The sequence below is a fragment of the Pseudoliparis swirei genome, chromosome 6, assembly GCF_029220125.1.
Source record: "Pseudoliparis swirei isolate HS2019 ecotype Mariana Trench chromosome 6, NWPU_hadal_v1, whole genome shotgun sequence".
NCBI lineage: Eukaryota > Metazoa > Chordata > Actinopteri > Perciformes > Liparidae > Pseudoliparis > Pseudoliparis swirei.
In genome coordinates this window covers 5,437,773-5,450,433 of record NC_079393.1, presented here as the reverse complement: position 1 = coordinate 5,450,433, position 12,661 = coordinate 5,437,773, and the positions used below count along the sequence as shown (strand labels likewise).

The following is a 12,661-nucleotide window of genomic DNA, read 5'->3' as shown; positions in this document are numbered from 1 at the left end:
TTTTTACATGGCTACAGCGTTTCCTAAATCAATAAAAGCAAACCATTACTCTTCATGCATACCACAGGACTCTCCATTCGGGTATATTTGCAGACGCTTTAGTGCACAGTAGAATAGTTTGAAGAACTTTAGTGGACACACAGACATTATTCTTCCAGGTAGTAAACCGGCGCGGTTTTAATTAGAGCCGAGACTCCACACCGATCATAAATTCTAATGAAATGCAACGTACGGTGCAACAGACGACGACCCCCTTCCCGCCGATGTGTTTTGGTCGCCGCTGAATGATGACTCCATTACAGCACACCGGGAGCCAGAAGAGCACTTGTTCAATAAGAAGCCGACAGCTCGCGGGAGTTACCACCTCGGTGCCGCCATCGATCCTCGTGGTTTACGCCTCCGTGTTTACCTCAGACTCGCCGAGCTCCCCGTCTAATTTCCCCTCCTGCTTCAGGGCTCGTTGCAGATTAATTTGACGACCCTCGCTCATCATTCGTTTCCCGTCGTCCGGGTTTCCTCCCGTCGCATCCGGCTGCGGGTGTTTTGTTCTTTTTTTAAAATTCTTCTTATTTTCCACCTCAATCTCTCAGCCACCGGAACATTGAGAGGCTGTTCGTGCCGCTTGGCTCGATTTGCATATTTTTGGAAATATGCCGCGGCCTAAAAATGTGTGCCATGGCAATTAGGTTTATAGAGAGTTCAGCTCACCTGTGGCTCCTCAGGAGACGGACCAGGCCCTTGGCAATCACCCCCACCTCCACTTTAGGGGCCAGATGGAAATACAGCTGAGCCACAGCCATCACCACCTGGAGCGGAGAGGGGGGGAGGGGGGGGTGACATCATCACCCGTTACACAACCTCACAGATACAGGATGAAAGTGGCATGTGATATGCTTTCCGTCTGGTTGTTGAAACACTTTGAGAATCCATTAATTAGTATGTTTAGTCTGTTTGTGTTTATTCTGCTGAGGTTGTTGTCAAAAGGTGGCTTTGAAGAGAGAATATAGATATAAGATAAAGTGGGGGAAATATTCTAAATATAAAAGATTCTAAACTTATTGAGTTTTTCTTTAAATAGGCTTTTCCATTACGTGGCGACATACATTTAGCTGCTGCCCCCATCCACAACAATACATTACTGTTGCTCCTGTACCTCATACAACCCCAATAAAAATAACACAAACTGTTCCTTTATTATAGAAAACGTTGACCATAAAATACTTGAAGTAGAACGTGTAGTGGTGGATTTTTACTGCCGATGAAAAGCTCAAAGCATCTGGCAAAATAATAACAGAACTAATTTAAAAACATCAGGGCAAAGGGAAACTAATTATGCAAAGCTTAATGGCCGGATTAAAAGCGCAATTAGAGGCGCCCCGCGATCGTCCGCTAGGCTACGCGCGAGATGAGGAAACCCTCGTGTTGCCCGGCTGTTAATCTGGAACCGCCTTGAAGAAAACAGCAAAACAAGAAGGTGGGATAACGTGCGACGGGGGGATTTCATCACATCTAACCGGCCTTCCAAGGTGACCAGATGCTTTATTACATGCGTCTTCGGGAGATTGTCCCCATTTCAGAGCGAGAGGTCAACCCTGATTAAGTGCTCGAGGGCACTTCAGCCGCTCGTCGACGTGAAGCGAGGCCGCGCTTTCCAAGACGTCGACGACCCGCCGCTCGACGCGGAGTAACGCTCGAGGGGTAACAATAACGGTGGGTGCCACGGCAACCGAGTCGAGAGGAGAGTTGACGGTGCACGCGGTCTCACGGCGGCGTTGCGGCTCTGCAGCAGCGGCTTGGTGTTCCTCAGCAGCAGCCGATGGTCGGGGTCCATCACGTACGGCTTCCTCCTCGGCAGGGGAGCCTCCGCCTTCTTTTCCTTCTCCTCTTCCTCGTCGTCGTCCGAGCCGTAGAAGGTCTTGTCGTTTTCCTCCTCCAGCAGCGACTCCTGCAACGACAGCAGCGGGGGGGGGAGCGGTTTATTGGCTCCTTCAAAATAAAGTCACCAGATGGTAATCTGCTCTTGAATATAAGTGTCGAATAAAAAGTACCATTCGACATCCTGGTGTTATGGAGCGAAAATGTTTGACAACAATAACAACGTTCCACACGGTGTGAAAATAAGTCTCGAAAGACGAGAGAATAATTCAACAGGTGCGTCTGAAAGATTGATGAACATAGAAAACAAAAACAATCAGCAAGTGGAAGACAGAGAAAGAGAATCGATGATTGGAGGGTTTCCATTTGTTCCTCGGCGGTCACAATGACGGTAAGCGGCAACTTGAGCACCTGGACACTTTGGCTGCACAGTAATCTCCCTGAACTCCGTCCCGATGCAAATGAGTTGCTGGGAACTCACCTCCGAGTTTTGCGAATTTGCATGAACATCCTCGACGTAAGACGAGGAGACACGCGGTGGCGTTACAGTCAATGACGACGTGGAAGCAGCGGCAGGATAACCGCGGGAGATATGTTTGCATGCGGTGCTGGAACGATTAACTAAATCGATTTGTTTACAGTGATTTCTCATTAGATTAGATTAGATATTCCATTATTAGTCCCACAGTGGGTAAATTGCAGGATCACAGCAGCGGGTGCACATTAGAGCGTTAATAAAAAAGATGAAATTAAAACACAAAACACAATAACAATACTAAATACTAATACTAAATATACAGAGTAAACAAAATACATACACAAGGCAGTGGCCAAAGTGAATTTTCAGCAAGTTTGCAGTTTATTGTGCGGTTAAAGCTCCAGATTTGCAAGTTTTCCTTAACTTTTTCTTTTGCGATTTTATTGATAATATTGAACATAATATTAAATATATTGAATATATGAGACGGTGCGGTCCAGCATAACTTAAAGCTCAGACAGCAGCCACGAAAGCTCGACAACTCGACGGAGAAGGACGAGATTTATTAAGAAAATATCCATCGGATTAGATTCTACTTTGTTGTAATTGCACATCTAATTGCTCAGACAACATTGGGCAGTTTGGCATTTAAAACCGGCGTTCAGTGTGACGTGCATGTAGGTGAGGATGGGTCGTGTGCACCGTGTAGCACTGATCATCTGTGTGAACAGCTGGAGGGGCTTCTGGAGGGTTGACGCGTCATCACAGACGTCTCCACGCGTATGATGTCACTGCCCCCGCGGGACCGGGTGGGTATTCTCACTCACGTTCATGTTGGGGTTGAGGAACTGGGTCCTGGCGTAGCGGGTCAGCATGTTGATGATGACGACCTGGCCCCACTCCTCCACGTCGATGAGGAGGTTGCACAGCTTCCGGTAGTTCTTGTGGATCAGGTCGATGCGCTCCGGACACACCTCCTCGAAAGCCATGACGACGCTTCCCGCCACCAACTGCGAGCATACAACGGGGGGGGGGGGACATGAATTTTGGGTCGGAAATCCACGACAGCTGAACGCCATCTGGTGACTTTTCCAATACTCGCAGTTGCATTTGTTATCAAAATAAAAGAATCAGCATAAAACCCACTGTGGTTTTGTCAGCGAGGAGTTTCTCTATGACTTCAATCAGCTGGTCCTTCTGTTCTGGATCCAAACTGAGAGCACAGAAGAATAAAACCATTAAAAAAAGGCATGAAACAAAATGCTGGAATCCTTGATATAAAGCCTCGACTGGAAGGCATCTTCCAATATTTACTGATGAAGTAATCTTCTTCTGAGAAGCGGGAGGATTTCTGGCCTTTGTCACCTGTAGAGTTTCGGGATGGCATGAGCGGCCGTCTTCCTGACGTACGGAGACATGTCGGAGGCGGCTTCTTTGATGGCCAACATCATTATGGGGACGATGATCGTGACTCGGATACTGGAAAGGACTCGCAGGGCGCTGGCTCTGATCAGCTGGTTCGGATCCTGCAGAAGTACAATTTAAATTATAAATAATAATTCATTTAAAGACAAATTAAGTCATCAGAATTCATCTAAAGCAAATTTCAGGGCAATCCATCCAAAATAAGTTATATATATATAATATAAATATATATACTACTTATATTATATATAATATAATATATATGTATATTTATATATATATATATATCTAATAGAAGTTATATATATATATATATATATATCTAATAGAAGTTGTATGTATATATATCTCTCACTATATATATAAATATACATATAGATATAGAACTTCTATATATATTTATATTAGAAGTTATATATATATAACTTATATTATATATATATACATATATATATATATATATATAACTTATATTATATATCTAATAGAATATATATATATGTATATATAGAGAGATAGATATATACATATAACTTATATTACATATAAATATATATATATATATAGTGATATAGTTTCATCACAACATCAGATCTAAATCTTAATAAATGTGTATTTCTCATGAGAAAAAGTCAAAATCTGAATGAATCATTGTGAAAGCTGGCGTACCTTCAACCCTCGCTGGAAGGTGGAGATGGAGAGCAAAGCGAGGTCCTGCTGCTCCTCGGCGTAACGCACCAGGTAAACGTAGACGAGCTTCTTCACCTGCAGAGAAGAAAGAAAAGAAAAATATTTTAATCCAAATCACGTAGGTTTCTTAAATTATTGCCGTTGGAGATAAATCTGAAGTGAACAGATGAAGCAAAGCGATAAAAAGCTTTCAAAGACTGAGGTGAGATAAAGCAGAGCCCCTCGGGCCTTTTAGAAAATTGCGATACGACGATTCATAAATCATAAGCGAGCAAAGTCTGGGGGAAGAAAAACTCCACAAACTGAAGCGACGGAGCAAATAACTCATGGAGCCTCATTACAAACCTCGATGTTTTTACAGGCCACGTTTTTCACCACGGCGGGGAAAAGATCCGACGCGTTTTTCCCCCGGGCGATCATCTGCGGAGAGAAAGAGACGACCGGGGAAATCAGACATCGGCAGAGACCATATCTTCAAATCATCTGTCAGAGGAGGTGAAAATAATTTGTATTTGATCTCGTGCTCTTTTTCAAAGCTTTTCCTTTGACACTCGTCGTCCAGCCGAAGACTGAAGAACAGACGGTGTGGAGCTTCAGATGGACTGCACAGTTTGTTTCTCTAACCATCCATTAAACCTCACTTACGGTCCACTTTTAGTGTGTATCCGCATCTCTCGTCAAAATGAAATGAAATTATTTTATTTTATTTATTTAATTTATTTATGGTATTTATTTATTTTATTTTATTCATTTTATTTATTTTATTCATCCAGGAAAGGCGTGTCCTGGACAAGACAGCAGTAGTAGCACATTTAACAAAGTTTCAGACATACAACATAAAACAGTGACAGACAATAAACATTTCTTTTAATAAATAAAAAAAATTTAGACCACAACATGTGTAAAAAACAAAACTATGACTCAAGTCATCATATCCCACCTCACACAGGTGCATTAATACCCTCAGTCAAAAAAAACATCCACAACCAGATGAACCTTCCTCCAACTCTCAATCTATTTTGAAAAACACCAAAAGAGAACCGGTTCCTGTAATCAAGGTACAGAGAACATGCCGTGCGTCTCCACTGTGGTCTGAATCCAGTAAAATACTGCATGTCGTGTGCGTGTTTCCTTTTCCCTTTGTCCTGCCGCCCGAAAATCCCCCAAAGTAACCATAATTTCGTACTCACAGCCACGATGCGCTTCATCGCCTCCAGCTTCAGGGAGTCTTTGTTGCTGTCCAGCATCTCCTTCAAGTCGTCGTGTCTGAGGTGGGAGAGGACAAAAAGGAGAAAACACTGAAAATTATCTAACAGCTATTTGGTTTCGTTTACCAGGAGAGATTACCGAGGCCTCGGAACAGACACCTAGACCTGTTTTTTTTAACGATTTTTACTTTCAATGCTCAAGACTAGTGTGTCAAAATGTGCTGGTGTGAGCCAGAAATTATTCTTTTTGAAGCTTGCAGAATACGGGAACCTTTGAAACTGCAGCTCACAAAAGCTAATGGGCAACGGGACCGAGGCATAAGCTCTGCAAGACGTCGACTTGGAATGAAATGAGAGATGTCGTAGCGGCAAGGGAGGAAGAAAGGTTTCTCTCTCGGAAAATGTACCCAATAACTCAATAACCAGATACTAAAACAATGGGATATCAAGCAATTATTGCATTAAGCAATTATACAGAGACAACAATCCATTGTTCCAGCTCCTCAGATGTGAAGTCGTATATATTTTCATCAACATAATATCATATTTCATTTCTTCGGGGGAAACGAGCCGTTTGAAGACGTCGCCTCGGGCTCCATTTCATTCTCACTTTCAAAAATCTGGAGTCGTAACCGTCACCATCCGTCTCAGGTGCGTTGTTCGTTGTCGTATAAATACAAAATATAATAATGAATAATTCCTTTTCCCATTTGCAGTGGACCGCAGTCGCATGTGGGAATGATATTAATTTAGGATTCATCCTCTGAGCACGGTGGAATCTGAGGCATCTGTCAATCCATATTTGAGTTTCCCAGAGTAAGGTATCAGGTGAAGTATTTGTATGGTTTAAAATACGGCGAGGCAGATTCTCGGCGTGGATGAGATCAACCAACGTCTCCACCCGAACGTAAACACCCATAAACAGAGGCGAGGAACCCGGGATGAAGACGTCTTTATTTAACGTGGCGAGAACTGATCCACGGCTGCTCTCTATTGTCCAGTTACAGGAGACAACAACAACAACAACAACAACGACAACAACGTCGCGTGTCATAGCTGCTTGTCACGTTATGGAATAAAAGGTCGAAAGAGCAGAAACATCTTATTTTTTATTAAAACATTTCATGTTTGGTATTACGTGTGCACGGAAGTCCACTTTATTGACTTTATTCAAATAAAAATTAAAGTCCAAAATAATACCTTTTCTTCACGTTATCTGAGTGAAATGTAATAATCCAATTTGTGCATTTATTTTCATACAATTCATATTATCTGTGACCACGATGTACAGTTTAAAACGGTCAAAGTCGTACCCCGGTGTTCTTTCTAAATTTTCCAATTAAAATGTCATATAAACTGTCAGCGGATTTTTTTTCTTCTTAATTATTAATTAAGTAAAGCTAAATGAATGAAATAAAGCCACCGAGCGGGAGGAGCCCACTCGCTCAGAGAGCGTTGGGTGGGGTTCGTTTGGCGGCGGGCGGCTGTGGAGCTGCACGTTTCCCCTGGACTAGTTTCCACGGCAACAAAAGACGCAATGTGACGACGTGAAGCGATTTCCTGTCCCCCTGCGTTGCCTCTGACTGAAGGTCTGCGGAGCTCATCGACTCCTGAGACTTCACGCTCAGACTCCCGTCGCTCACGCTGAAACACAACCGGCGCTGCGCGGACGACGCAATTCTTTCTTCTTCTTTTTTTAGGTCTTGTATTTGTCGGTTTTTATTTGCAGGATGTCTCATACGTCACACCATTTTTTTATTTGCATACTACATTTACATCAATCCTTCAGATTTCCACCCTTAACTTTTCCAAATGTGGTGCATAAAAATATTTGGATGGGGAAGAAAGTTGAATTTGCTTGTTAACGTGCCACATGTAGATAATGACCATATTTAAATACCCACAATGCAATTGTGAGTCGGACATCGCTGAAGTCGATCGTTTCAACAATTCTAATCACGTGTGTATTTTGAAGTTGATCCATATGGATAGATGCAGATTTTAAAATAAAAATCTAAAAAAAATCCATAAAGAGGTAGCATAACTAACATAGAGCACTTTTTAGAACACTTAAAAGTGTATTATTAAAACTCTTAACTGCCTATTCTCATTGCAGTTGATGTACTTCAAGCAAATGACTGTATCAAACTATTTGATCCAACAGGTGTTTACGTCACACCTCAGTGTGAGTGTGAGGCTGCTGGGGCTCATTACCTTCTCATTGAAAAAACGGAAGGTTATGTTTTGATCGCCGTGTATTTATTTATTTATTTGTATGCGTGTTACTCGCATAACTCAAAAAGTATTAAACCGAATCGCATGAAATTTGGTGGGATGATTGGTTATTATCCGGTGACCATTTGCTTAGATTTTGGGAATGATCGGGTCAAAGGTCAAGGTCATGAAAAGGTCAAAATCTTATTTTTACCATAGCGCGGTCAATTTGTATCCAATTGGCATGCAACTAATGCCAAAATGTTCATAATTCAATGCCCAATCTTGTGATATGCGAAGGTATGCGCTCTACCGAGTGCCCGTTCTAGTTACATATGTCCTCCGTCAGGGGGCCTTGCAGCCAGTGAGGAGGCGGCAGCTGCAGAACACAGTTGATTTATCTAGACTTGAGTTTCTTAGCCTAAGAAAGCATTGCATGAATAATATTTTTTTTAACTCACACACACTATAAAAGCTATATGCATCAAAGTGCGTCAGATTCAGATCCAACAGCGTTGGCGGTTATTTTTGGCCGCGAGCAGAAGCTGGTTTCTTGGTTACAAGCTACGTGGCTGCCAACCAAAACAAGTAACTAAATAAACTCTGGGAATGCAAATATAACTTTGCCCAGAGCCGACACGAGGAGGAGGAGGAACACTAACGCTGATCTGCAGTGGAAAAAATTAAGAAGCCGCTCGCTTCATTCCTGCCGGTGAAGATGGCCTCGGGGAGCACGAAACCCAGAAGTATTCACAAATCTTTCAACTCGTCTCTTTATTGCAGCCTGAAAGCTCCTCCGTCCTCGTTCTACCACATAAAGGGGTTTATTTGAAAAAAGAGGGCAAAGCATTAAAACTAACAGCTCCAGCATTTCTATGCCGGATTAGACGTGTGATTATCTTCCTCATTCCTGTGAATAACAGCACAAAAGTAGAGAATGCAACGCGGATGCAATGGATTCAGGGAGTTACTATATCCATAAAGCACATGTCGGCTGATGCATCCTCCATTTAAAATCATTTTTTTTCCCGTCGACTTTGGCCAGAACAGACCAAACCTTTAACTTTTAATAAACGTGCTGCATAAAACATTTGGATTAAATTAGCTCGTTCAAAAGCATTGTAAATTATTTACTGTTCAATATCTCGAGTTTAGATCTCGGCATGCTAACGTGTGCTAATTAGCACCGGGCGCAAACAAAAAAAAAGTGCAGTCGGGTCTGTGAGTCTCACAAAGTACGTAAGATCATTTATTCATAAACCCAATAAAATATTCAACCGACGACGCCGCTAAATGGAAAGCTTCGACGGTCTCAACCCCAAAGACCAAAAGCCCTCCCCCCCCCTTCTCCTCCTGAGAGCCACGCCAACACCCGATAGCGTGGGCTTCACGGTTTGCAGCCTGAGCTTCTCCAAGGATCCAAGGAAAGGAATCAAGTGTAAAAGGAGATGTTTGACATGCCTTCTCTTTCCCCCGTAGACCTGCAGCCGGAGGACTTAAAATGACTTAAGTATAAATAAATAAATGCATGAATAAATACAAGAATAAATTATTAATTGCTTAAATAAATGTATAAGTAAATAAATAAATGCTTAAATAAATTTATAAATAAATAAATACAAGAATAAATGTATAAATAAATACAGAAATTAATAAATATAAGTTATAACTCAACAGTTCATTTGAATATACGGACACGTAAATGTCACACATAAATAAATGAAGAAATACGTGTGGACACAGAGACATAAATAAAGAAGAAATACAGAAATACATTTATTTAATGATGTCCTGTTGAGTTATAACTTATATTTATTAATTTCTGTATTTATACATTTATTCTTGTATTTATTTATTTCAGCATTTATTTATTTATTCATGCATTTATTTGTTTATTTATACTTAAGTCATTTTAAGTCCCCCATACCCGTCGCGTCTCAGGATGATGTCGACGAGGAAACTTCGCTCGCGATTTAAAATCCACCGCCGCCAGAAAAAAGTTCCACATTTTTTAACATTTTTTTTCAAGACGGATTAGAGAAATTTAACCCACCAACGCCTTTATTTGTTTGTTTTTTTAACGGCTGGTGACAATTCACCGCCGCGATCGGCTTCTCTCATTAATACCGTGACGGGGATTCGTGTGTGAAGACAAACCAGCTTTATGGAAATCTCATTCAAAAACGTTGATTACGTTCGCTGTGCCGCCGATGAACATTCAACCTGTCAAAAAGGGGGGATTATCAGCAAGTTGCAACCGCAGACGAGTTACACGTGCATTATTAATAAAGGTGGTGGTGTTAGTAGTAGTGGTGCAACTCGCTGAAGCCTTCCATCTCGCTCAGTATGCGTCTATATTGGTATTTCTGCTCATTGTGACGTAACTTTAGGAGCTTTAAATCCCTCAAATCTGTACCGTCCATGCTTAAAAAGGTTATGTCTGTCAAGACATCATAATAACTGGAAATAAAATGTCATTGTGTCAACAGAAAGAAAAATGTCATCCAATTTGAACAAATAAGCGCACAAGACATAATGATCCAAAAAAGATCCCGAAATGTAGAAATATGAGCAAAATATTTATTAACACACGATAAAAGTTATCCGAGTTACTCACTTTTATATTAAAATATGTAGATATTGGCTTGGGATAGTGTCGTGTGCAATAGAGTGCCTGTACGTTGGTGTTTTGGGGTTGCAAGCGTCATGACGTCATCACAGAACTGAACTTCCTACATTTACATTTTGATTTGTGTGCATTTTGTAAGATTCAACTCAAACATCAGAAAATAAAGAAGAGGAAATGTGGCCGACCAATCTGAAAACTAAAACTGCAACATAAATGACAACAAATTTTAAACTTCTCTCGGTATTACGGTTTGTATTTCAGCTCCTTTTCAACCAGCAGCATGCGACCAACGGCGTCCCGCAGGGTTCAAAACAGAGCAACGCTATTACGATTTAAGGAGAAAAAGGGTGGAGAATGACACCAGCTAACAGCCAATAAGGAAAGAACATCACTTTCCACCATTTTATACACTAAAACTCTTCTTGAGTCTACTTTAAATCAAAGCATAGTGGTTCAAAGTTAGAATGGACCAATAGAATAGAGACAAAATACAGCCGCGGGGACTTCAAAGTCTACCGTGCTTGACCGCGATGCGTCTCAACAAACTCCCAAACCCCCCAGTGACTTGTCCTCCTGAGCCCTCTGACGGGCTCTTGTGCTCTTGTAACGCGACGCCGACGCCGGTTCTCTCATTTCTGTTGTTTTTGTCCCGTCCCGACGGAACAACAGCTGAATTATTTAACCCCGCCGTGGTCCATCGGAGGCCAACCGGGCGGTCGGGTTACCCGGCGCCCCAAAGCCAAGAGATCAGCTCGGATGAAGGGCCTCTCCAACAGCGCCATGTTGTGTGTGTGTGTGGCCTCCCCTCCCCCCCCTCTGCACGACTCTCGCCCGGCATTTAAAAAAAAAAAGATATGGAAGTGCATTTGCATGAATCCGAGGGAAGGGCAGATTGGAGGGTTGCCGTGTGCATTCATAAGCAGGACGCTTTACATACGCAGGCTCTTTCTGCAGAGGCCTCCGGACGCGCCTCGTGAAGATGTGAAACAGGCCTCCTTTCTAACTTTGCTTCGGTGAATCTCTCTTGTTGTTAAAATGAGAAATAATCTAGTTTACGGGCACGACCCGATACAATCCAACAAATGTAATTATAGCTCTCTTTGACCAAATCTATTTTGGAAGAGAGCCCACTTTTGATGTCGGTTTGAAAGGTTCGCAGTAGGGATGCACCGATCTGATCGGCGCCGATCCATATCGGCCGATATTCCCATTATCGGTTTTGATCGGCGTTCTCAAAACGGCCGATCAGATGACGTAAAATCTGCGAGAACTATCAGACGTTTCAATCGCCGCGCACCGCAACGGAGACGATGCGCCCGGCGAGGGCCGCAGAGTGAGAGGTCAGAGGGGATCCTCACCACCGAGCGGCGTCCCCGTCCCCCGAGTTGAATCTCTGGGTCGACTCAGCCGACTCTCACATGTCTGAGCCCCTAGAGACTGATGCTCACGGTAAACACATTCGATCTTTAACTTGATAAAGTTAGCAGAAGGATTTAAGTGACAACATCCGGTTTTGCAAAGTTAGCGGAAAGAACCACGTGAAACAACATCCGTTTTTCAAAATAAGATGTCGACAAATCATACACGAACATATAAAAGTAAACAATTAACTGATTTTGTATCTTTATAGATCGTTTCTGAGATTTAGTTTAAATTATGCTAACATTAAAACATTTTTACTGTACCAAGGAAGAGTTTAAAAAAATAAAGGTCAGACTTTTGTATGTTAAAAAAAGTCCTGTAAATAGATTTCCCCAAGAGTTCCAGGAAATGAATAATGCAGATGTGTTCCATACATATCTGAAATCCCCTACAATAGCAATCAAACAATTTTAATGTATCAATTAGGACATTTTTCAAAGTAAAAGTCCTAAATTTTTAAAGAAATCGGTAATTTCTTTAATGTTTGAGGTGCTTTATATATGTATTTCCTCATAGTCCTCATAGCAATAATGCTACACAATAAATAGAATGCTTCAATCGACACCGTGATCGGTGATCGGTATTATCGGATCGGCAGATACTGATTTCAGTGATCGGCACCAAAAAGCTGATCGGTACATCTCTAGTTTTTACCATCTGTTTTGACTTGTGGGCATTCAGAATGAAGCATGCTGGACTCTCACAAGTCCATTTCACATG

At 41.9% G+C, this 12,661-nt stretch overlaps 1 protein-coding gene across 5 annotated transcripts in view; it reads right to left on the bottom strand.

Moving 5' to 3' along the window:
- The window catches only part of LOC130194621 (AP-3 complex subunit beta-2), a 43,173-nt gene that overhangs the window by 20,466 nt on the left and 10,046 nt on the right, over nucleotides 1-12,661 (bottom strand). For all 5 annotated transcript variants that reach the window (XM_056415640.1, XM_056415642.1, XM_056415641.1 and 2 more), the window contains exons 2-9: nucleotides 5,659-5,734; nucleotides 4,814-4,888; nucleotides 4,448-4,543; nucleotides 3,719-3,879; nucleotides 3,500-3,566; nucleotides 3,181-3,363; nucleotides 1,766-1,945; nucleotides 709-806 (exon numbers count right to left, since the gene is read on the bottom strand). In XM_056415640.1, coding sequence (XP_056271615.1) covers nucleotides 709-806; nucleotides 1,766-1,945; nucleotides 3,181-3,363; nucleotides 3,500-3,566; nucleotides 3,719-3,879; nucleotides 4,448-4,543; nucleotides 4,814-4,888; nucleotides 5,659-5,734 — 936 coding nt within the window. The remainder of the gene's footprint in view (nucleotides 1-708; nucleotides 807-1,765; nucleotides 1,946-3,180; nucleotides 3,364-3,499; nucleotides 3,567-3,718; nucleotides 3,880-4,447; nucleotides 4,544-4,813; nucleotides 4,889-5,658; nucleotides 5,735-12,661) is intronic.